This window comes from Trachemys scripta, chromosome 2 (genome assembly GCF_013100865.1).
Source record: "Trachemys scripta elegans isolate TJP31775 chromosome 2, CAS_Tse_1.0, whole genome shotgun sequence".
Classification (NCBI taxonomy): domain Eukaryota; kingdom Metazoa; phylum Chordata; order Testudines; family Emydidae; genus Trachemys; species Trachemys scripta.
In genome coordinates this window covers 42282794-42308711 of record NC_048299.1, presented here as the reverse complement: position 1 = coordinate 42308711, position 25918 = coordinate 42282794, and the positions used below count along the sequence as shown (strand labels likewise).

Here is a 25918-nt window from a genome sequence, read left to right as displayed (position 1 = left end):
CCCCACTGAAGTCCCTGAGAGGACTTATGTGAGTTAAGTTAAGCACATGTGTAAGTGTGTGCTTGTTCCCGCCAAAAGCATGAAAGAAATAAATAAAGAAGCAAATAGGAAAAAAAAATAAATAAAAAAAGAGGGGAAAAAGGGAATGGGGAAAAAATGTGACATGTGTTACCTTAAACATAGCAAGCACTGGGAAACACCCTCTATACTATAAGAGTCAGATCTGGTTCTTTCAAATTGTTATCTTATTGACCTTCTGTAATCAACATATCAAGCACTAATTTATGATTGCCTTTCCCTATGGCTGATGATAGTATTACTTATGGGAATGAAGAATTGGATTTTAAACAGCATAAGACTCAGAATAAAGAAATAAGTGAATGCCTGAGGACCCCAATTCAATCCACTGTCTCAGTAAAGGGTACTCCCTTAGCCCAGATCAGGTCAGAGAAGAACACAGATACCACACCCCCAAACAATAGTGGAAATGAAAAATACAAAAGAAGTATTTAACCAATGCATGCAAAAAAAACCCCCAACATGTGACCATTTCATAGAGCTCATTAAATCTATACATGGCAGCAGGATAAACACTCATTCAATCTACAGTCTGGAAGTCATCTGTGTTTTATTCATCTCTGTGTTAGCATCCCAACCGCATCTGATCTTCTGGATCTTCTTCCTAAGGCATGGGAGAAGCAGGACGCTTTTACAAAGCAGGACTATAATAGGAAGAAAAATGGCTATCATAAATGTAGGGGGGGTGTACCATACAAATTGGTTTACGTCAACCCATTTATTCCAGGCAAATACCAATGCGTGAATTGTGCATAGCAGCAAAGCTAAATACCCCATCTTGCTCTGGAAAGAGAAAAAAAACACAAGTTTATTTTTTTTCCAATAACAGTAAAAAATGTACTTTATTAGGCAGATGTTGTAAGCACTAAGGGCTTGATGCATAACCCACAAAAGTCACTGGGCTTTAGATCAGATCAAAGACCATTAATTCAGTAACTAAGGGGCTCAATCCTAAACCCATCAAAGTAGTAGCAAAATTCTCCTCGACTTTAATGGGAGAAAGTTTGGGCACATTTTTGCAACTTTTCCCTAGAGCAGAAGTATAAATGAGATGTCAAGAGAGATGGGTGGGCTATGGTGCTACATACAAATCGTACTTTCCTCAGAAGACATAGGTCCATTCTTGATATCAGCTTAGTTCCCCACATGCCATTTTTATCCTGCGTTAGCAGGAGCATGGATGTGACTTGATGTTTTGTTAAGTCTTTCCACCTCTTACTTCTATAAGTACAAAGTAAGATTTTTTTTTTTTAATTTCTTGCAAAGCGAATTATTACAGTCAAGAACTTCTGATGTTCCATGCTATGAAAAAAAAAAAAAAAAAAAAACACCAACCCCAATTTAATAACTGTAGAAGAGCTCAGTGCAGAAATAACTCCCACTGACATCACTGGATTTGATTTAGGATGCTCAGGGAATTCAGGATCGGGCCCGAAGAGAAAAAAGTACTAGCAGCAACACCGAGAAAACAAAAATTGTTTTTTTTTTAATGTAACTTTTCATAGTAATCACTGGGAAATCATACACTGCACTTTCATGTTCTAGATATCCCTTCACATAATCAGATTGATAAATTATTTGTTTACAAAACTAATCTAGCATATTAGTGTTATTCTTCTGGTTAGATGGACTTCTTTACCTTGCTGCTGGTATGGGCTGGGTGACGCCTAGTTGAAGAAGAAGGTGGGCATAACTGCTGCCCTTTCATTTAGGACAGCATGAGAAGCTATTGAGCTCCTCTAGAGAACTGAGATGTTGAAACACTATGAGCATCACTCAAAACAAAGGCAGATGCAAGACAGGTCAGAAACAGAGCCACACAGGTGAAGGGGTTTCACTGGATATTGTTTTAGTGGAGATGTGAGTGTCTGAGATAAAAGCAGGAGGGAAGAAAAAACACCACAGAAGCTGAGACACAAGCAGTAGAAGGCCAAGGGCACAGCCAGAACCAGCACTGTCTGGGAATGTGTCCTTGAGAGAGCTTTGGGGCTAAGTGCTGGCTGGAACTGAGAGAAACGAAACTGTCTCCTGCTATTTGATTCCTGCTGTGTTCAGGGAAACAGGACTTTATGTACATTCTTTGGAAATTAACAGAGTTGTATCAGAGAAACACTGTAGTATCTGTGATTTCTCCTCTACTAAAACAACCCTCTAGATCCTGAATCTTTGCTTACTGGTTGGGTCAAAAAGGGATACCAGTACTTTAATATGAATAGCCAAAATTGTGAGGTAGAGGCGCCTCTTCACTATCTTCCCCCAGCTACCCTCTATACATCTGAGAATTTTCACCACAGCTGATTGCATCTCAAGTTACAGTATATATGATCCCCCATCATAGCACTCTCAGGAGATACTCATTGATGACCTAATGCAAAGTGCTTAATAGGTCATCAAACTTTCATGTTTAGGTGCTCAGGGCCTGATTCACCACTCTCCTAAACCAGTTTTACACTGACTTCAGGGGAGTCTTAAAATTAATAAAAATGTAAGTTAGAGGAAAACCCCAGCCCCTCAAACTGACGCCTAGGTGGCTGAAGCAAGCACATGTGAATGCTGAGATTGGTACATATGTAGGATTGATTGGGTGTCCCTATGGGCAGAATTTGACCCCTTACTTTTTCAACTAGGTTCCTTTGCTTTGAATACACCTTTTGTGCTGGAGAGGGAGAGTGAAAGCCTATGTTTATGGTAAGGACCTGATCCTTGCCCTCCCTTCCATCTGCTTTGTGCTGCTCAGGCACATCAGGGCATGTCTGGGCCAGTAGGAATGGGCCAAGTTATTTCTGAAATGCCTTTTATGTCAATGATACTTGGCCAATAGAATGATCCCAAAGTGACCATCACTGTCAGTGGCCAGCCCCTGGATTAGTGGAGCGGAAAGGTGGCCTTTCCCCCTACCTTGTCTCCTATACTGAATGCAAGTTGGCTTGGTCCCAAGGATCTGGCCTTAATGGTTTGATTTAGGAGGTGGCAGTACAAATGCATCTCCGCTGCCCTGCCAACATACCTTGATCCTGTTCTGGACTCAAAAGTATTCATGTTAACACCCTTCTAATACCTGACTTTATGATCAAGCCTTGAACAAAGGTGCAAATTGTGGGGATGTTTTTTGTGATGGACTGCACTGAGTCCAGAGTCTCATTTCTCATGCAGTAGGTCATAGAACAGCCATCTGGTTTTTTATAACCAAGAATGTCAAGTTGGTGACCTCTGAACTAGTTTCCTACAGGTGTGGGGATACTCCTTCTCATTAACAATCTCTAATCCTCAACAACACTGTAGCCTATCAATATGTCAATCTTTTTTTGCCAAATAAAGTAGAATGTTTGTTGCAAAGCAATTGGCAAAGGACACCGAGTAAATTTTCAGACTGGTTTCCATGAACACTGTATGGTCTGATATTTTAGAGAAAGGCTATTACTGCTGATCTTAATTTATAATGTAAAATCCTCCAAGAGCACACAGATCACATGTAATGTTTATGTGTACCTGAATACAGTGAAACTCTCTCCAGGTCAAAGAATGGCTGACAGATGGAATTGATGTTACTGCCAGTATGGCCAGCAGAGCTAGTCCCAGAATCCCTAGAGACACATAAATCTCCATTCTCCAGACATCATGTTCAATCCAGGCATTTTCCTTTTTTTGCTTGACCTGCCAAAATAACATCACATTTAAAGTGACAGACTGACACAGGACCTTGCTGTTCCCAAGAATTGTAGCTATTTACATTAGAGTCATTTAGCCATGAGCCAAGAGAAATACTTTGTTTTCACTCTCTTTCTTTTGCTTTTGCCCTACAAGTGAGAACACAGCTGAGTCTCTGCATTTAACTGTTAGGTTATTTACTTCTGATGACAAAGGTTGCATCAGTCTATGCTGAAGGAAAATCACCTAGATTGAGAAGTGTTTACTGACTTGAGAAACGCCTTGACCCAGAGGAGACTTTTCCTGCAGCCTTCGTAACCTGACTTCACAGCAGGGGAATCTTTATTCTTTCACAAACAAAATTTTACCTATAGCTAAACACCATATTTGGAAGATTCTAACAGGAAATATATTAACCTGGACTATTTTAAGGGGCTAATCAGCAGGCATTCTCAATTACTTTGTTATCCTGCCAGGATAGCTATTTAGCTCTAAGAATTACACTGAGCTGCCCTGAAAACAATGGTCTGTACAGAGGAAAGGATTAGACTTCAGAGGACCTTGATCCTCCACGTTATTCTAATTTATGGCTGCCTGCAACAGCCCTTAAGAGGCCATTGCATCAGGTAGGGATCATCACAATGCAGTGTGCTCCAGTCACAGTCATTCTAGCCTGACATGGCACCAGGACACTCTCTATACTGGGTGGGCTGCGAGTGGCTTAGCAGCACTACACTACCTGGGGTTACTCTAATGCCAGGGAAATTCCCAGCAGGCCATTCAGGCCAGTTTTTTGTAAATTCTGGAGCAAAGAGCTTGTGCATGTGCAGAATTCTCAAGAAGCTGAAAGCACCCTACCCTCTTTGAGTCAAACACATCTACGCTCATAGGAGCCGACTCCGGGAAAAATTAGTGAGTGCAGCCAAGCTCCCCTCACTCCCACCCCACCTCCTCTTCCTCTTCCCCGCCCCCCGCAGCACATCGTGTCCCCACTCCTCTGCCTACTCCCAGTGTTTCCCGCCCGGCTGTCGCCAAACAGCTGTTTGGTGGCGTTAGCATGCTCTGGGGCGGGGAGGGGGGGGAGGAGCGGAACATCACGCACTCAGGGGAGGAGGCGGGGAAGAGGCAGGGCTGGGGATTTGGGGAGGAGTTGGAATGGGGGCAGGGAGGGGGCGGAGACTTTGGGGAAGGGGTTGGAATGGGCAGGGCAGAGGTGGGAAGAGGTGGGGCAAGGACAGGGCCTCATGGAAAGGGTGGCACAGGGATTAGCACAGGAGCTGTATAGATAGGAAGACAGTCAGATGAGGATCTCAAAGTACTTTACAAACAACTAATTACCTCTGAGGCAGGTATGATTGTGGAGGGCTATTTTATGGAGGGCTAATCTCAAGCCCACACAGGGGAACTGACTTGCTCAAGAGTATGCAGATTCATTGGCAGACCCATGATTGACACCTGGAGGACGGGACTCTTAGTTCCAGGCTTTAGCAATCAGATTCTGCTTTCTCACTTTAACATACCCTGGCCTGTTAAATGAAGCAATATATACTTTGTGGGTCAGCCCATTGGTTTTTAAACAAAGAGCTTTGTGGCAGCTGCCTCAGATTCAAATGAAAATCTTTCTCCTCACAGGCTTCTCTGCGTGAGTTGAGTAGATGTGAGATCAGAACTCTGTCAATAAAGAAGTTTTAGTTCGATATTTGGACCCAATCATACCTGTTGGTACGCCCAGTTCAAAAGCTTGTATCTGTAAGATCTCCTCATTGGGTAGCACAAGCTATAGCATGCATGCATTGAGGCAAAGAAAAAACTGAGAAGGCCGAGTTGCTTTCTTGATAACATCCACCCATTCAACCACTGTGGAAATCGTTTGTACTTGGTCCCATAGTGGAGCTGGAAACCTGCAGCTAATATCCCTGGTAAATAAACCAGTGCAAGAAGGGTGATTGAAACCACTGGTAAAACTTTGTTTATGACCAGGATTGGAATTTTATAGAAAGTGTTTTCATTAGTAGTGACAAAAGGGTGGACAACATCTCTCAGAAAAGTATAGATAAATATTAGCAATGAGGCTATAGATGCTATCTTCAGTGGCAAGTGCCATTTGGGGAAGAGATCTTGCTTGCAGTATTGATCTGAAGGGTATTCAAACTCATCAAAATGATGTGTTTGATGTAAATGAAAAAACGCAACCTCTTTGTGGGTGTAGGTGACTTGCAAATCCGTATTCTGAAAAGGATAAAAAGAAAAAAAAATATGTCAAGTTTAAGAGGAAATTAAAGAATCCATCAATCATGTTAGACTCCTGCATTATTGCCCTTTCACCATATGTTTCCCTTACATTATACAAAACAGTAACATAATAGCTATCAAAGACGAGACAGCTCAAACATGTGAGGTTTCAACTCTCCGATACTTAGGTACTTAGCTGATCTGTGCTGAGGCAATTTAAATCTAGATTTCTGGTTCCCTATTCATCCTCTAAGGTGGCTTCTGAATAGATTTTTCACTCCAGGAAGTTAACTACCACAAGAGAAGATTTCATTATGACCTCTTCTGATAAGAGGAATAAATTTCAAGACACAGATTAATAATGTAACCCAAATAACGCACATGGCAATGGAAGCCAGAGATTGTATAATACAACATTCTAGTCACCCAGTGATATTTTAACTGCATTTGCAGGAGAAATTGAAATTTTTTTGATTGATGGTTCACAGACAGTAGAAATCAGAGAGCTAGGAGTACACATCAGCCCACTCCACGCTTGAGTCCCCTTCTTCCTCACCAGATACACACAAGATCTAATAGTTTTCTGCCTCATTTCCCCCTTCACAAATGATGTGAAATTAGATAATCTCAATTACAAAATTTAATTTTCTTCTGTCAGGTAGGCATGGCTTGATTGACTCTTGCTGAAGTTGGTGACAAAACTCTCATTGACTTTGGTGGGAGCAGAATTAGGCCAGAACTTCAGCATAACACTATAGCATGCATTACAGTCAGTGAATTTAAAGATTGTCTTGTGGTTATTAACTCCTGGAGAGGGAAACAGATTAGAATTTATGTTTTCCTTTTATATCTATGCAATAATGGGATGCTGGTAAAAGTTTGTCTGAGGGTGAGGAATTGCATTTATTCTTCACAATCCAAAAGGAGTGTTCCCTTCATAATCCTGTAAAAATAAAATAAAGCTTCAAATAAGCAGAAATGGTTCCGTTTGAAGACATCTAACTTGACATATGTCCAGAACTCAGTGAAGAAAAGTCTCTGTACTAGATTTGGGAAAAAATAATTAGCGACTGTAATTTGGAAGTTCTAAATCTGCCTCACATTAGGACATTGGAGGACTCCCAAACACAGGTGCTAACTTTCTTCTTTCCGGGTGGGTGGTTCACCCCTGCTTCGCCCAGAGTCCCTGCCCCCACTCTGCTCCTTCCCCCATGGCCCCACTCTTGCTCTGCCTCTTCCTGCCTCCTTTCCACCCCCTCCCCCGAGCATGCCCTGCCCTCACTCCACCTCTTCCCACCCTGCTCCGACCCCTTCCCCCCAGCGCCTCCTGCCTGCCGCTGAAGAGCTGATCAGCAGCAGGCACTGGGGGAAGAGGCAGAGCAGGGAGAGAAGGGGGCCCGCCGAGCAGCTGACTGGCGGGTGGCTGGTGGGTGCTGACCACCCACTATTTTTTAGCATGGGTGTTCCAGCCCCGGAGCACCCATGGAGTCAGTGCCTATTCTCCCAAAGCAGGTTCAGGGCTGTCATCCAGCATCATTCTCAAGAACCAAACTGCTCCATATGACAAGTCAGAGGGGGCAATTCAGAGATGATGTGCAAAAGGGGGCAGCATGTAGCTCATTGGTAATTGGGAGCGAGTCTCCATTTCAAGCTGGGAGTGTAATTTCCAGCTCAAGGAGACATACCTGTGCTAGCTATGATTGAGTAAGCACGCTAAAAATAGAAGGTAGTCCCAGTGGCGTGAGGGATTGGTTGAGCAGCAGGAAGGGTAGCCAGCCTGAGTATGTAACTGTCCGAGACCACATGCACATAGCTGGGGAAGCTAGCTCCTCCTGCCGCCACAGCTACACTCTATTTTTAGCATGCTAGCTCCATCAGAGCTAGCGAGGGTATGTCTCGTTGAGCTGGGAATTCCACACCCAGCTCGAAGTGCAGGCATACCCTAAGGCTTTGTCTTCACTGACAGAATAGTATTTGGGTTTTTGACAGCGAGATAACAAGTGTGCATAGTAATCTCGCTGTAAAATCCTAAGTGGAGACAAGGTACTCGCAATGGTTACTGCATGACAGCGAGGTGAAATCAGCCCTCCTCTGCGGTTTGACCTAGTTTACCTTATGCCTTGTCTCCAGTAGGTTTTACACTAGGACAGCTAACATGCTAGTTATGCCACAGTAAAAGCATAGCTTGTCTGTCTGTGAAGACAGACTCCATTAGATGCACTCAGGCTAGGGGTAACCTTACGCTGCAATCGGAGGTGTGACTCTAGCTCAGGTAGACATACCCATGCTAGCTTTAATCTAGCTAGCATGGCTAAAAACATAAGTGTAGACGTAGCAGCTCAGGATTCAGCACGGGATATACAAGCCCGCTGGGGTCCTTGAGTACCTACTCCCATCACTAGCCCATGCTGCCACATCTACACTGATACTTTTAGCAATGACAGCGTGAGTAAAGCCAGCACGGCTATGTCTGCCTGAGCTGCAATCGCATCTTGGATTGCAGTGCAGACATTCCGTAAGCAGCTCTAGAGGGTGAGCAGAGGCAGGCTGAACTGGTGTAACATACATGCGGAGAGGACAGAAGATGGGGTAAATTATATGCACTAAAATTCATCTGTGAACTTGGCCCAGAGGTTCTAACCTTTTGAAGAAGTGGTTTGAAAGGCCTAATTCAATGATAAGGGATAGCTACCCTCAGGATAAGGAATTAGTTCTGTGACTCAGCACCTACTGAGGCTCTGGGGGATGGGCGGGCACAAGCCTGCCCACATCTAAATGCCCTTCCCCCCAGGCTAAGGGGAGGAGCTACTTGATCCAGGCGTCAAGATTTGGGGGGGGGGGGGGGAAACAAATGAAAAAAACCAGGCAAGGGAATGAGGGTCACAGGGTTAAAAGCAGGGAGCCAGAGGCAGACCCTGAGCAGAGAACCCTGGACTGTGCCCACTGCTTCTCAAAGTCATCCAGGGAGCCAGTGGACACGGCCCAGAGGAACTCTGCCCAGATACATGACTTTAGGCAGGTTCAGAAATAGGCCCCACAGTCGCAGAGCACTTCCCAGTTCAGCTTCCTCCTGCAGAGGCAAATTTCTGCTGGAAAAGATTTTTTTTGTGCTTTTCTTTTGGGGCAGTGAGGAAGACATAATGTTCATTGTGAGATGACTACTTTAAAAAGACTGTCTTTTAAAGGGGGAGTTCAGGGATTTCTTACTGGAATAAAATAATTTCTACTGGGCTTTGTTCAGCTAGTAGGGCACAACTCAAACCCCTTATGTAGCTCTGAACTGTGCCGCTACTCCACTGGCCCAAACTGTGTGTTTAAGCATGGTCTCTGACTACACAGAATGAAATGTCTTTATCTTTTTATCTCCTCATGACAATATTGTTACAAGACTTAAAGATGAGCTGATGAGATCCCCGTGTTATGGAAACAGTTAATTCTCTAGAACAACCGAGGTGCGAGATCAAACATTTGCATGATGCATATGAGCTTTTTTTATATGGATGTTACCGAATCGTTATGGTTTCCCGTATTTCTCCCAGGCTCCGGTTTCTGAACTTCATCCTGATCCATCCTGCTCTCCATTACAGAGGAACCCTGAAAAATAACTACAGGATGTAAGTCATCAAGTGCTCAAAGGCACTGCTGCAGTTTTGTCACTTATTTTACTGAAATGCAGAAATGACCATATTTTTCATTTGCCATATGTTTGCAGGACCATTTGCCTCCTATGGAAGTGACACTCAGCCTGTGGCTTTAGAGTGGTGCATGCTTCCTTGGGGGCACTCATGGCTCTAACTGGAGTTCCTTGCATTTTTTCCTGATCCTAGGCAGAATGAGGATCATGAGACCACTCAGTTCTGTCTGAGACATTAAAGGCAGCATAGGTAAAGCTGAGCAAGTTGAATGGACTTGCGAAGATCATGTCAATCCATAACAGTGAGGTCAAGGTTTGGGGAAAGAGATAAAATGGAAAGGGTCTGCAGCACTATCTTCTCTTGGTTTCAATGCTGCCATTCTAATAATCCTTTTTTGTACCACTTCACACAGATTTCCAAGAGCATGATGTGGATTGGAAAGATAGATGGGCAAGTGATATTCATGCATTAAGACATGCAGCTCTTATTCTGATACTACACATTCTAGAGATGAGAATCCCAACAATACCTGCCTGCTATTAAAGGCTTGTGATATTGTGGACTATGGAGTGAAATTCACTATAATGGCTATCAGCTGGGATGACAGCTGTTGTTGCAAAAGTAATGATTAGAAGCCAATTTATCAGTTTTCTGGAAATAAAAACATTCCTAATAAGCAATACTGAAAAAAGAAACTGTGAGAATGAATGCATGTTCTCATCCAATGCAACACACGTCTCAGCTGTGGAGCTGCATACAATGAATCATAGGGGATGGGTCATGAAAGTCCACTTGTTTTCTTGAGCCAGAATTAATGAAATAAAATATCTGCTGAATGTCCAATAATAAGATATTGGTTAGGAGGGTCCAAAATAGGAGACATTAATAATTCTACTCTGTGGTAAATGCTAAATGAATTGGCAAGAAGCAGCCACAACCAGTGCACCCACTGAGACAAAGAAAATTACATTTAAAAGTCCAGCTGTTGAGGAAATAGCTAAATAGAATTATGGCTAAGTAGATCATAATTATTATTGTATGAAAAAGTGTTGTAGTAAGTCCTTTCCTCACTGCACGTCGGCTCAACTTCCCACCTTCTACAGTGAAGCAGTAAAATCATTTAAAACTATAAGGGACAAGCTCCCGCTGTTGAATATAAGGTTTGCTGTCCACTTTGAGCTCAGCTGGTAAACTAAATGATATTTTTCCTTCTGATGTGACCATTCCATTTTGCAACATGAAAAGCTGACTCAGAATTATGCTAAATAAATAAACTAAGGTCCAAAATCTGCAGCCCTCACTCAGGAAAAGCTACCTATGAAAACTATGGGAGATTTACGGAGTAAGGACTGCAGGACTTGGCCTTATGAGAAGAGACATAATAAACATGATTAGAACCTACTGTGGGAGTTACATCTGAAAACCTGTTATTATATTTGCAAAATTACAGCATAGGTATCAAGAACCAAAAGTTTTTCTTTTAAAGAACTCTGCATTGTTTGGACATATGCACATAGTTTCTAAAAAAAGAACTTTCCACATTTGCATTTAGCAAAGCTTTCGTTCTGAACTTTGTGGAAGATTTATTGAGAAACACACAGTATTTGGACTAGTTAAAGTATTGTTGTGGGTTTCCTCCCTACAGTCAGAATGGGATTAGATCTTCTCCAGGTTTTGAGACGTTGTCCCTAAAAAGTGACCCAGGTGAGGATGTATGACAATCCGTGAACAAACATTGTTCTTCACAGAAATAGTCTTAAGTCTGTTCCACTCAACCAACCCAGCGGGGTGGAAGTCAGACTCGCAGGCACAGGAAATATGAATAAGCTGCTGTTTACTACAAACGGGAGCCTTGTCTGGAAACATTTCCCCAGGGCTCGGGCGACTTCTGTACAGGCAGCTCAGATTAAAGCCTGGGAAACTAAACCAAACAAGACTTTGTCACCCTGAGTCTGGGGTTTACTCCCCTCCCTTTGTGGACTGTAAAACTAGTTCTTACAGCGATTTCTGAGTCACCAATTGCAGGAATGTACTAATTGAATTTGCCGCTGGAGTGGGGGAGGGCGAGGACTCCGAAGTGAAGTTAGAGGTTGCTCTCCAGGACTCCTCCTGCTCCCGTTGTAACGGATCTCCCGAGAGCCCACCAGTGGCTCGGCTCAGTAAGTATTTGATTAATCAGGGCAAGGCAGGAGAAAGCGAATCGATTGCTGCTATTTGTCTGCGTGAACGTAAAACGCGGGGCTGTTAGAAAACGCAGAGATTAAACTGAAGTTACTTACAAACTTTCTACCTCGGTTTAGGTCTCCAGGCTCAGGCCAGGGTGAGATTCCAAGGCGCGCTGGCGCAGCCCACACGCGACCTTGCAAGTCTGATGCCCAGACTTCAGCCTGCCCATCGTCCCTCCCTCCTTCCTTCCAGCCCCGCCTTCTGCATCCATCCATCCGGCTCCACCCCGTCTCCGCTGGGGCTGGGTGAAAACTGGATTTGCCAGAATCCTGTTGATTTTCGTCCACACAGCCCTCAAATTGTTAGGGCTAGAGATCAGGTTTCACCGCGCCTTCTGCACCAAAAAACTCTAGGCCCATCATGCTGCCCCGGTACAGAAATCTCCGGACCCGGCAGCTGGAGTTTTCTGGATCCAACCACGTTTGGCCCCACCCTCAAATTCTAATGTGTGAAGAGGGGACACATGTAGCTGCTCCTCTCACCCCAAAGCCGTTCAGTGACCAACGCATCCTGGCACATCAGTGCCACCACCAATCCATGGATCTGGTATCTGGATCCGCGGGATCCAGCCAATTTTTGGCTCCCACCCTGCAAATTGTACTGCTTAGACCGAAGGCGAGACATCCCACTGCATCCTAGCGCAACAGTGGCACAAAAAGCCGGAGCTAGCGCCCCAGATCCTGCCAGTTTGGGGCCCTAACTCCCCCCTCCCCCCAATTTCCCAGCCTAAATAGAGAGCATAACATGCCTCACCTCAATTGCACATTCAATTCCGAGCTCCCTCCCCTAACCCCGCTGCCAGCCAAACCCGTCTCCTTCTTGCTGACAAACAGCACTTCTGCAGCCCTGTCTCTACTAACGTAACCCTCAGGACCAAAGTCTGCCCTGATCTTGCCCCTTTTACCTGTGGCAATTCTGACAAAGTTGACCCACCTTGGAGATGCATTCAGAACACTAGCTCCGGACTGTGTTCACACTAGTACTGTGGATTATCTTGTCGGCATTTGGAAAGTTACTGCCATTGATACAAAACGTTATTCGCCTCTCGCACTTGCTGTCAGAGTAAATCGCCTGTGCCTCGGGCTGCACTCGGGTTTAGAGGAGGTTTGCTAATGTAACTCAGCCTCATTTGGTTGTTTAATTCGAAGTACTTGACTCCACGCCTTTGATTTGGTGTAGATCTACATAGCACAAGTTCGTCCACGCTGTGCCATGTGGCTGGCAGCAGATAAGAGATTGTCTGTGGATATAATTTTCTTCTCCTTTCGTGCTTTGTCACGCTTTAAAAATTTCTGTCAGGGTGACATCTAGCGGTAGGAACATGAGGGGAAGCACATGACTGCTTTAATCAGCGACAGCTAAGGGTAGTGTTATATGTAGAGAGATCTGGCTCAGTCTTTATATAAATATTATGGTCCAAAGGCGGTCATGCTTCCATAGAGATCAATGGCAAAACTCTCATTAGAAATTCTTAATTGACTAGTTTAGTGGTATCTGGGCTACATTTGCTAAATTACTTATAACATGACTAATATTGTTAAGCTGGGGGTTAGGTAATCATACCATCTCATTGAAGTTGTTGATTATGACAGCCAACTTCCATTCAGGCTGAACAAGGAAACAATTAAGTGTCCTTTTGTTTAGTGAAAGGTAAAACAATGGAAAACCAGTACCAAAGGGCTAGACTGCTTGCAAACCTGGGCAGTGGCTAGACCATGCAGTCCAAGATGTGTCCCAGGATTCTAATAACATCAGGGTGGAAGGATTGATTTGATTACAGCTGTGTGTTTGTATGCAGGGGTGTCAAAGGGTGTACCTGCTCTGTAGTAATCCCTTCTAGCCCAGCCTGGCTCAAGAGCACCTGCCTCAGTTTCCCTTCCACTCAGAGTCCCTTAAAAAGTCCATGCAAGCTAGATATTCAAAACATTTTCCTTTCTGGAGTCCAATTTATTAAGTCCTATACAGTCTTTCAAAAGAAAACAAACTTAGAAAGCCTTCATCCCCTTTTCAGCTAGGCCCAGCTCCTCCTCCCCAAGAACACAGCTTCCTTCTCCCCTCAGCACCTCTAGCCTAAAGATTAGCCTTCTCCACAGGCCTTCCCTCCTGATATCTTCTCCCTACTGATTCAGGGCCCTTCAGGAACTGTCTTACTCCCTACATTGTCTGCAGGCAATTGCTAACAGCTAGCAACAGCTGTGTCCCCCTTTACAAGGTCCAGGTGCCTTCCTGAAACCCTATTGGGCAGCAGGTAATCAGTCCAGATGCACAGGTCTTAAAGGGACCAGCCCCTCTGTGATGGAGGAGAGAAGCAGCAGATAGTGAAGGTAACAAGCAAGCAAAGACAGTGAAAAATGCACATGTAGCATGATCCTGAGAAAAACTAAGCAAGGGTGCTTCTGGGTAGAGTGCTAGCTGAAAGAGACTTGGGATGGGGGAAAAAGGAACTGTCTCCTGCTGTTTGATTCCTATTGAGTCAGGGAAACAGGACTTTAGGTACCGGAATTATGAAGCCACTCTGAAAATGTTTGTTGCCCCTGTCTTCTGCTAACTTGCCTGGCTAGGGCTATCTGGTAAACTAGACTGTTTAGGAATGGCTTGCTATTTTCACCATATTTTAGCATCAGGGGTATCCAAAAGCATGAGGTGAGACCACAACTCTAATCTGAGAGGTGGCAACTGAACCTCTCAAGGTAGGAGGGGTTCTTCATGGATCATGCAGTTCTTGGCCTCTCCGCTGAGTCTGCCAAATAGTGTGATGGGTGATGGTGAGTTTGTGTTATGGGAGCTGGAATGGAGACCCACCAAACTCATCTTATATAGAGGCCATCAAACAGACATTAGATTGGAGGGGGGAAAAAACTTCTAATCACTACATGAACTTCACTGTATTCAGACTGGTCTAGTGGTGCCAAGCTCATTAGCAATGAGCTGAAGCATCCAGTTTCCCAAGAGGTGCTAATTTAGGAAGGGGATTTTATTCTACCTAAGTTCTTATACGGCGCTTGTCACCAGAGTATCTGAACATTAAGTGAGGTGACTATCACCTGTCACATGTGGTTTGTTCTCTCATCTTCTCTCCACTGGGAAAATTACACGTGCAGCAGAGTGGTGCTAGGGTTGCCGTTATTTCCCCATGTTCTTTGTTAGGTGTTTATATTAGAGAAGGACAGGTTGAAGAAATGCACCTTGCTCTTGAAGTCGAAGGTGCAGGGCTGCCCAGAGGATTCAGGGGGCCTGGGGCAAAGCAATTTTGGGGGCCCCTTCCATAAAAAAAAAGTAGTAACATGTATTTGGAAATGTAAAAAATAACCAGTGAAATACATTCAAAAATTAATTTTTAATAATTTGAAAATACACCAAATACATTATTTAAAAACATTAAATCCTTTAATGGTATGTATACATTTGAAATTACATAATGGGCTGTTGCTGGGTGATGGTGATGGTTGGTGCCAATGGGCTGTCGCTGCCTGGGGGTGGCGCTACTGTTGCACAGGGCTGGGTGGGGAGCTGGGCTCTGGGTCGGGGGGTGCCTGGCTCAGAGGGGCTGGGCTCGGAGCTGGGATTCAGGGCTGGGGGAGGGTTTGGGGAGTGCCCAGCTCAGAGGGGCTGGGCTCAGAGCTGTGGGTTGGAGGGTGCCCAGCTCTGAGGGGCTTACCATGCCGCTTACCCCCTCTCTCAGAGCCTCAGCGAGCCGCGTCCAGGAGCTCCTGCCACTTGGCCCGCCGGAGCTCGCAGCCCCGCCCCCTTACCACGCGGCTCCGAGCGGGAGGACCTCAGGCCCCGCCTGAGCCACGCTGCTGCAGCGCTGTCCAGGGCCGCTCCTGGACGCGGCGCGCTGAGGTGCTGGGGGATGGGGAAAGGCGGAGGTGGGGGTGGGGGGGAGCCTCCGAAATTCTCTTGGGGGCCAATGCGGGGCCCGGGGCCTGGGGCAAATTGCCCCACTTGCCCCCCCACTCTGGGTGGCCCTGGGAAGATGATGAGGTTTGTGATAGCTCTTAGTTCCTGCAGGAGTTTGTTTCACAGTCTTTGACTAACTCCCAAGAAAGCTCTGACTCCTCCAGATGAGTTTTATTTTTATTCCGGGATGGCTCTAGGCACCAGCTAAAGAAGCAGGTGCTTGGGGCAGCCAATACCAACGGGCGGCACTCTGGCCACTCTTGGGACGGCACATCTGGGTCTTCAGCGGCTGGTCCCTCAGTCCCTCTTGGAACAAAGGACCTGCTGCCGAATTGCCACCGAAGAGTGGAGCGGTGCGATTGCGCTGCCGCGGGCTTTTTTTTCTTTTTTTTTTTTGCCGCTGGGGCGGCAGAAAACCTGGAGCCGGCCCTGTTTTTATTGTAGGAAGTTTCATGAGCTTCAGGAGCAGAATTTTTGACAGGGCCTTCGTTGTGGAGCAATAGGCAATCTTCTAGATATCCTGGACCCAGAGTGCTTTGAATCACAGAATCATAGAACTGGAAGAGACCTCAAGAAGTCATCTAGTCCTGCCTTGAGTGCAGGGGACTGTACTAAGTATTATCTATACCATCCCTGTCAGGTGTTTGTCCAACCTGCTCTTAAAAATCCCCAATGATGGAGATTCCACAACCTCCCTAGGCAATTTATTTCAGTGCTTAACTACTCTGACAGTTAGGAAGTTTTTCCTAATGTCCAAACTAAACCACCCTTGCTGCAATTTAAGCCCATTGCTTCTTGTCTGTCCTCAGAGGTTAAGAAGAACAATTTTTCTTCCTCCTCCTTGTAACAACCCTTTGTGCACTTCTAAACTGTTATCATGTCCCCTCTCAGTCTTCTCTTCTCCAGACTAAACAAACCCAATTTTTTCAATCTTTCTTCATAGGTCATATTTTCTAGATCTTTAATAATTTTTGTTGCTCTTCTCCGGACTTTCTCCAGTTTGTCCACATCTTTCCTGAAATGTGGTGCCCAGAACTGGACACAATACCCCAGTTGAGGCCTAATTAGCACGGAGTAGAGCGGAAAAATTACTTCTCATGTCATGCTTACAATACTCCTGCTAATACATCCCAGAATGATGTTTGCTTTTTTTTTGCAACAGCATTACACTGTTGACTCATATTTACCTTGTGATTCACTATGACCCCCAGATCCCTTTCTGCAGTATTCCTTCCTAGGCAGTCATTTCCCATTTTGTATGTGTGCAACTGATTGTTCCTTCGTAAGTGGAGTACTTTGCATTTGTCCTTATTGAATTTCATCCTATTTACTTCAGATCATTTCTCCAGTTTGTCCAGATCATTTTGAATTTTAATCCTATCCTCCAAAGCACTTGCAACCCCTTCCAGCTTGGTATCGTCTGCAAACTTTATAAGTGTACTCTCTATGCCATTATCTAAATCCTTTATGAAGATATTGAACAGAACCGGACCCAGAACCAATCCCTGCGGGACCCCACTCGTTATGCTCTTCCAGCATGACTGTGAACCACTGATAACTACTCTCTTGGAATGATTTTCCAACCAGTTATGCACCCACCTTATACTAGCTCCATCTAGGTTGCATTTCCCTAGTTTGTTTATGAGAAGGTCATGCGAAACAGTATCAAAAGCCTTACTAAAGTCAAGATATACCACATCTACCATTTCCCCCCTAGCCACAAGGCTGTCAAAGAAAGCTATCAGGTTGGTTTGACATGATTTGTTCTTGACATATCCATGCTGACTATTATTTATCACCTCATTATCTTCTAGGTGTTTGCAAATTGATTGCTTAATTATTTGCTACATTATCTTTCCGGGTCCAGAAGTTAAGCTGACTGGTCTGTAATACCCCGGGTTGTCCTTATTTCCCTTTTTATAGATGGGCACTATATTTTTCCTTTTCCAGGTCTTCTGGAATGTCTCCCGTCTTCCATGACTTTTCAAAGATAATTGCTAATGGCTCAGATATCTCCTCAGTCAGCTCCTTGAGTATTCTAGGATGCATTTAATCAGGCCCTGGTGATTTGAAGATATCTAACTTGTCTAAGTAATTTTGACTTGTTCTTTCCCTATTTTAGCCTCTGATCCTACCTCATTTTCACTGGCATTCACTATGTTAGACTCCAATAGCTACCAACTTTCTTGGTGAAAACCGAAACAAAGAAGTCATTAAGCACCACTGCTACTTCCACTTTTTCTGTTATTGTCTTTCCCCCCTCATTGAGTAATGGGCCTACTCTGTCCTGGGTTTTCCTCTTGCTTCTAATGTATTTGTAGAATGTTTTCTTGTTTTCTTTTATGTCCCTAGCTAGTTTGATCTCATTTTGTGCATTGGCCTTTCTAATTTTGTCCCTACATACTTATTTGTTTATATTCATCCTTTGTAATTTGACCGAGTTTCCACTTTGTAAGACTGTTTTTTGAGTTTTAGATCATTGAAGATCTCCTGGTTAAGCCAGGGTGGTCTTTTGCCATACTTCCTATCTTTCCTATGCAGTGGTTTCTCTTGTGCCCTTAAAATGTCTTTTTGAAAAACTGCCAACTGTCTTCAATAGTTTTCCCCCTTAGACTTGCTTCCAATGGGATTTTACCTATCAACTCCCTGAGTTTGCTAAAGTCTGCCTTCTTGAAATCCACTGTCTTTATTGTGCTGTTCGCCCTCCTACCATTCCGTAGAATCATGAACTCTACCATTTCGTGATCACTTTCACCCAAGTTGCTTTCCACTTTCAAATTCTCAACCAGTTCCTCCCTATTTGTCAAAATGAAATCTAGAACTGCCTTCCCCCACTAGCTTTCTCAACCTTCTGAAATAAAAAATTGTCTCCAGTACATTCCAAGAATTTGTTGGATAATCTGGGCCTTGCTGTGTTATTTTCCCCAACAGATGTCTGCATAGTTGAAGTCCCCCATCACCACCAAGTCCTGTGCTTTGGATGATTTTGTTAGTTGTTTAAAAAAAGCCTCAGCCACCTCTTCTTCCTGGTTTGGTGGTCTGTAGTAGACCCCTACCATGACATCAGCCTTGTTTTTTTTACCCCTTTTATCCTTACCCAGAGACTTTCAACAAGTCTGTCTCTTATTTCTATCTCAACCTCAGTCCAACTGTGTACATTTTTAATATACAAGGCAACACCTCCTCCCTTTTTCCTCTGCCTGTCCTTCCTGAGCAAGCTGTATCCTTCTATACCAATATTCCAGTCATGCATATCATCCCGCCAAGTCTCTGTGATGCCAACTATGTCATAGTTATGTTTTACAAACATTTCGAATTCTTCCTGCTTATTCCCCATACTTCTCACATTAGTCTACAGACATCTAAGATACTGATTTGACTTGAAGATAATAACTGAAACCTTGAATTTGACTCAATGATCTATGGGCAGCCAGTGTAGAGAGTAGAAGACTGGTTTGCTTTGCTTGCAGTATCACATATTCCTAAGAAGATGCAACATTCTGTAATAGCTGGAGTTTCCCAAGAGCTGATGGCTTCATGATCAGGTATATTGTATTACTGTAATCTGGACAAGAGGTGACAAAGGTGGGTGTATTACATGCAAAAATACCCAAAAATCAAATAGTGAAAGAATGGTAAGTTTACACAGTCCAGTACTCAAAGGTTAGGAAATGCCGGAATTAAAACTGCCTGTGCAACCTTAAAAAATCCCCTTTGTGCATATGCATTATGGTAGAGTCTTTAATGACATGATCACGTGCTATTTTTTCCCCAATGGCTCTTTATCTGTGTTTGAACCAAGGACATGCAGATTAATAGCACAGATTGCTACCACTTGAGCTAAAGAAGTAACTAGTAGGAATAGTATAGTGTTATCCTTATATGGATGTACACACATTTATCAGAGGGTTACACAACTGTTTTGAGACAAGTGTCAGGGTCCTGTGTTCTGTCCCTGGCTGTGATGGGGAGTGTGATCTATCAGGGGTGAGTAAACTACGGCCTGCGGCCACATCTGGCCCGTTAGACCATCTAATCCGTCCCTCAGCTCCAGCCAGGGAGCAGGATCGGGTGCTTGCCCTGCTCCACGCGTCTCCCAGGAAACAACTGGCATGACCCCCACCTCTGGTTCCTACGTTATATGCGGAAGCACAGCAGGTGGCTCTACCCTGTCCACAGGTGCCACCTCTGCAGCTCCCATTGGCCACAGTTCCCGGCTGCAGGGGAGCTGTGGACAGGGCAGCACACCTCAGAGTCGGAGGAGGGACATGCTTCCAGGAGCTGCTTGCGGTAAGCGCTGCCTGGAGCCTGCACCCCTGAGACTCCACCAGTGCCCCAATCCCCTGCCACAGCCCTCATCCCCCTCCCACCCTCTGAACCCTTCAATCCCAGCCCGGACCACCCTCCTGCAACCCAAAACCCTCATCCCCGGCCCCACCCCAGAGCCTGCACCCCCAGCCGTAGCCCTCACACCCCTCCCCTGTACCCCAGCCCTGATCCCCCTCCCACCCTCTGAACCCCTCAGTCCCAGCCTGGAGCCCACTCCTGCACCCCAACCTCCTAGCCCCACCCCAGAGCCCGCACCCCAACCCAGAGCCCCCTCCTGCACTCTGAACTCCTCATTTCTGGCTCCACCCCAGAGTCCACACCCCCAGTCAGAGCCTGCACCTTCTTCTGCATTTCTACCCCCAATTTCACGAGCATTCATGGCCTGCCATACAATTTCCATATCCCAATGTGGCCCTCGGGCCAAAAAGCTTGCCCACTTCTCATAGCAGATACAGAAAATCTACCAGAAAGGCACCCAGGCACATACGTGTAGCATTTTCAGTCTGAAAGGTATTGTGCCTGAGCCCTGGTCTACACTGGGGGATCAAACTAAGTTACGCAATTTCAGCTACGTGAATAATGTAGCTGAGGTCGATGTACTTAGATCAACTTACCGTGGTATCTTCACCGCGGTGAGTCGACTGCTGCTGCACCCCCGTCGACTCCAACTGCGCCTCTCGTGGCGGTGAAGTACAGGAGTCGATGGGAGAGTGCGCGGGGGTCAATTTATCGCGTCTAGTCTAGACGCGATAAATCGATCCCCGCTAGATCAATCACTGCCTGCTGATCCGGCAGGTAGTGAAGACATACCCTAAGTGAGGCTTGGTTCTATCATATTAGACAGCTGGGTTCTCTTCCCCACTCTGCCAGAAATGAACGTGCACAATCTTTCATTTGCCTTATTTGTAAAATGAGTGAGTGAGTAATAAAGGCACGGAAGTGCACAGAAATAGTAACACTATCAGGGATGCAATTAGACCAGAAATTATGGACTCTGGGCTCCCAGTCCAGTTCACCTAGATCAAAAGGCATATGGATAGGGAAGACTCATTCTGTGTATGTCTACACTGGAGCTCAAGGTGTAATTTCCAGCTCAAGTAGACATATGTGTGCTAGCTCTGATTGATATAGCACACTAAAAATAGTGGTGTAGCCACAGCAGTGCAAGCCACCCAAGTATGTACCTATGTCTTGAAGAGGATTGTACTTGGGTAGATAGTGTGTCCAGCTGCCCGCATAGCTGCGGCTACACTTACTTTTAGGGAGCAAGCTCAAACAGAGCTAGCACAGGTACGTCTATCTGAGCTGGAAATTACACTACAGCTCCAGTGTAGACATACCCTGTGTCTCCTCTCTATTCTGCTTTGTCACTTCTGCAATGCAACCATGAGAGGGCTTGGGACAGCCCTTTCAGGGTAGGGACTGTCCCAGGGAAAAGTGAGACAAGTGGCAATTCTATCTGCAGCTGGAGATAGCCATGTTTCATCACCTCCTCTTATGCTGGGGCTGGGTGTAGGTGATGTGCACCAACAGAGAGCCCCTTCATGCCAAAGAAATTCTCTGCTGGCTAGATGGGGCTGATTTGTACCACTAGAATGTTGCAAAGAGTCCAGAACACATAGTGGAATCTGGCCCACTGGGCTATATCCACAAAGGGGGACTTGGGCTCAACATTGCAAGGTCTGATGTTTAGTGCTCTACCACTTAATGGTATCCACATCCCTGAGTTAGGTCTCCAGACTCCTCATACAATGCACGGGGAGAGTTAGATGCCTAGGGTAAGGGATTAACAGAAGCCAGCACATTGATTGCAGAAGCCACCTAAACTAGCCAAAAGGAAATGCTGAGAAGAGGGGTGTTGCCGAAGTCCTACTCTTCAAAGGGACCTAGGCACCTATTTCTGTTCAGGATTCACAGCCAAGAAACCGCTTCTGGAGTTAGGTGCTGTCAAAGCTGCTTCCCCACTCTGAACTTTAGGGTACAAATGTGGGGGCCTGCATGAAAACTTCTAAGCTAAACTACCAGCTTAGATCTGGTCCGCTGCCACCATCCCAAAGCTAATTCCCTTCCCTGGGTAGCCTTGAGAAACTCTTCACCAGTTCCCTGGTGAATACAGATCCAAACCCCTTGGTCTTAAAGCAGGGAGAAATGAACCATCCCCCCTCCTTCCTTCCACCAACTCCTGGTGAATACAGTTCCAACCCCCTTGGATCTTAAAACAAGGAGAAATTAACCATCCCCCCTCCTTCCTTCCACCAACTCCTGGTGAATACAGATCCAACCCCCTTGGATCTACAAACGAGGAAAAAATCAATCAGGTTCTTAAGAAGAAGACTTTTAATTAAAGAAAAAAGGTAAAAATCGTCTCTGTAAAATCAGTATGGAAAATAACTTTATAGGGTAATCAAACTTAAAGAGCTCAGAGGACCCCCCTCTAGCCTCAGGTTCAAAGTACAGCAGACAGAGATGAAACACTCTAGTAAAAGGTACATTTATAAGTTGAGAAAACAAAGATAAAAACGCCTTGCCTGGCTGTTTACTTACAAGTTTGAAATATGAGAGACTTGTTTAGAAAGATGTGGAGAACCTGGATTGATGTCTGGTCCCTCTCAGTCCCAAGAGCAAACGACTTCCCAAAACAAAGAGCACAAACAAAAGCCTTCCCCCCCCCCCCAAGATTTGAAAGTATCTTGTCCCCTTATTGGTCCTTTGGGTCAGATGCCAGCCAGGTTACCTGAGCTTCTTAACCCTTTACAGGGAAAAGGATTTTGGAGTCTCTGGCCAGGAGGGATTTTACAGTACTGTACACAGGACAGCTGTTACCCTTCCCTTTATAGTTATGACAGATGCCTAAGCTCTTTCTCACAAAAAANGTTACCTGAGCTTCTTAACCCTTTACAGGGAAAAGGATTTTGGAGTCTCTGGCCAGGAGGGATTTTACAGTACTGTACACAGGACAGCTGTTACCCTTCCCTTTATAGTTATGACAGATGCCTAAGCTCTTTCTCACAAAAAATGGTGGCATTGGTGACCCTTTCAAATCCGTAGTTAGTGGTTGGAGCACTCAGACAGGATGTGGGAGACTCATGTTCAAATCCCCATCTCTGCCTGATTTGGAACAGGGATTTGAACACACATCTCCCACCTCTCAGGACAGTGTCTTCACCACAGGGGTGGAATTCTCTCAATCTCTTCTGTTGAATCCATTTCACTTTGTATAAATAATTAAATATTCATGGGACCAGAGAAAACGTAAGAACGACTCTATAACTCAGTGGCTCAAGAACTCTCTGGGAGGTGGGAGACCCAAGTTCCCATGACTGCTTAATTATTTATATAAAGTGGAATAGTTTCAGTAGGAGAGATTGAGGGATGACCCACTCTAGAATATCCCACAGCCCAGTGGTTGGGACACTTTTTCTCTGATCTGGGTTTTTAATAAGGTCCCTCCCCATTCTGAGCCCCATGTTCCTAGAAGCAACTCACTTGGTGTGTGTGGGAGGGAGCACCCCCTTGTGTCTGGTTGCACGGCCTTCCCCTTGGTTGCCTCCTATTAGTCATCTCCATTTGAGTCTTCCATCGCTTAGCCCTACAGCCAGGTCACTTAAAAGTTCAATCCGCTTCTGGGGTATTGGAGTCTGGTTGTAACTGGACAGGTCCTAAGCTGGCTTCTCCCAACTGGCCTCTTCAAAGGTCTTTTACCTGGCTTCTCCCAGGCCAGCAGCAAACTCCTTCCAACTCACCACAGAACTCAACAAAATTCGCACTCTTCGTTCCAGAGTAGCAGTTCCCAGGGCCCCTCAGTATAGCTCAAAATGACAAACAAAAATCACTGGAGCCTCTCTTGCTCCTCTCCTGGCTTGAGCCTCTCACCTCTCCTGGGGTCCTCATGGAACACTGGCCCCAGTCCAACTCTCTCCTTGGGGCCCACCATGGGAGTTAGCTCCACTCCTGGAACTCAGCTACTCAGCTCATTCCCTGACTGCTAGCTTTCCTCTCTTTTTAAGTTCTACATTCAGCAAAAGTGTGGCAGGGTGCAGATAATTAAACAGAGTTGGCCAGCCCGGGCTTCCTGGTCCTTAAAGGGGCAGCTCATCTTGTTACAGGATTCAAATCATGCAGAAGGGGCATTTAAACCTGGGTGTTCCACATCCTGGGTGAGTGATCTAACTACTGGGATAAAGGTTAGATGTGGCTGTGTTTTGAGTGAGGCCTGTTCAGGCCCCACAGGTGAAATTTGTGGGGAACGCCTAGTTTGAAGACCCCCTCGGGCTTAGGCCTGAGGAAGGCACCAGACGTCAGGACTTAGGCAGATGTGCACATGCTCAGTGGCAGATTTTGATGCTCCTTAGGGACTTTTGTAGGCAGAAACTTAGATTCTTACAGGGTTAGGAGTCAGCTAAACTGGGGTTTTGAGGATCTAAATTTTGTACTAAGTGCCTAAAGTGGCAGTTAGGTGCCTAAATCCCATTGTGGATCTAGCCCATAGTGTATAGTTGGAGTGACAATGATTGACTCATCATCATCATGCATTACATGACAGCTTTGATTTGCCTGAAAATAGAGAGGGACAAAATGACTATTTTTAAAATAAAGAAGATTCAATGGGATGAGGTAAGAGTTGGTGGCTGAAGGAAGTTGAGATCTCTTGTACACTGGCTTTTAGGGATGGAGAAATAAATGCTGCCTTTTTCTGATTATCTCAGCCTATGAAAGAGCAGCAGGTCATCTTTATACAATGCCTTTGAAAGAAAGGGAGATGAAGTATTTCACAGATCACTAGAGCGTGGTAAAATGGCGATGGAACAAATTCTTCAGGCAATACAGTCATTTCAAATTCAAGTTTATATAGAAAATTTATAAGTGGCAATGGTTTTCATAAATGAGTCACATACTATAGCAACGTTAAATATGCATACAATTATAATGAGGAAAAAATTGAGATACAACTGAAATCACAGGAGAGAAAAAGAAACAATGTTTTCTTATATAAGAGTTCCTCTCCTCCACTAAAATGTAGGTACATATGTAATCAGAAATAATAAGTGAAGCTACAATGCCTTTTGGGTATAGATTAGAGCCAGTGGTGTAGAATAGATTAGACTGGGTTGAAACACTAGAAGTGCTTGGCTTATATATAGTAATTTAAAAAAGTGAATGATGGCGATGACAGATTGTTCAGTGCTGACCAGGGGCCGGACTCAATCTTGCTAATACCTGTTTCATACCAGTGGAATGCCATTGATTTTGCTGGAATTACTCCTGATTCAGCCACGTATAAGTGAGAGCAAAATCTAGCCCCAGGAGTTGACCACTTGTTAAAATTCTTCGCTAAGCTGGCAGAAAATTTAGTAAATGTATGATACTGAAACATTCCACAATGAAAAACTTTCCTTTGAGGTCCTTTAATTTTGGCCTGCCATAATAATTAATTTAAGCCTGGTCTCATTGTATTGTATAATAATACCCTTCACTTTACTTTCAACCTTTAATAGAGCCACTTTCCATTTTCATCCCTAGAAGGAAGTCCAATCCATACTCTGGTTCTAAATATTTTATACCTCTTTCATTTACTGCAGGGGTTCTCAAGATTTCATAGTGCACTGCAGACCACATCTTAATAGGGAGGTTCTCTGGTGAACACATCTCCTCCCATGTGCAATCGCACATACTCCTCTACCTCGATATAATGCTGTCCTCGGGAGCCAAAAAATCTTACTGCGTTATAGGTGAAATTGCGTTATATTGAACTTGCTTAGATCCACCGGAGTGCGCAGCCCCGCCCCCCCGGAGCGCTGCTTTACCGCGTTATATCTGAATTCGTGTTCTATCGGGTTGCATTATATCGGGGTAGAGGTGTACCATCTCCC

At 44.9% G+C, this 25918-nt stretch overlaps 1 protein-coding gene across 5 annotated transcripts; it reads right to left on the bottom strand.

The window, feature by feature from the left end:
* Window positions 1-554: 554 nt before the first annotated feature.
* On the bottom strand, window positions 555-13073 carry STEAP1 (STEAP family member 1). Of its 5 annotated transcripts, none has more exons than XM_034760392.1 (5): window positions 12753-13073; window positions 9466-9552; window positions 5443-5955; window positions 3568-3732; window positions 555-861 (listed from the first exon to the last, which is right to left on the bottom strand). In XM_034760392.1, the coding sequence occupies exons 2-5, from the start codon at window positions 9538-9540 to the stop codon at window positions 604-606; spliced, it is 1011 nt and encodes a 336-aa protein (XP_034616283.1). In that variant the 5' UTR covers window positions 9541-9552; window positions 12753-13073; the 3' UTR covers window positions 555-603. The 5 variants fall into 5 exon arrangements, with proteins under 5 accessions (XP_034616283.1, XP_034616281.1, XP_034616280.1 ...); XM_034760390.1 differs by lacking the exon at window positions 12753-13073 and adding an exon at window positions 11873-11984 and having other exon boundaries at window positions 9466-9563; XM_034760389.1 differs by lacking the exon at window positions 12753-13073 and adding an exon at window positions 11873-11984.
* Window positions 13074-25918: the final 12845 nt, after the last annotated feature.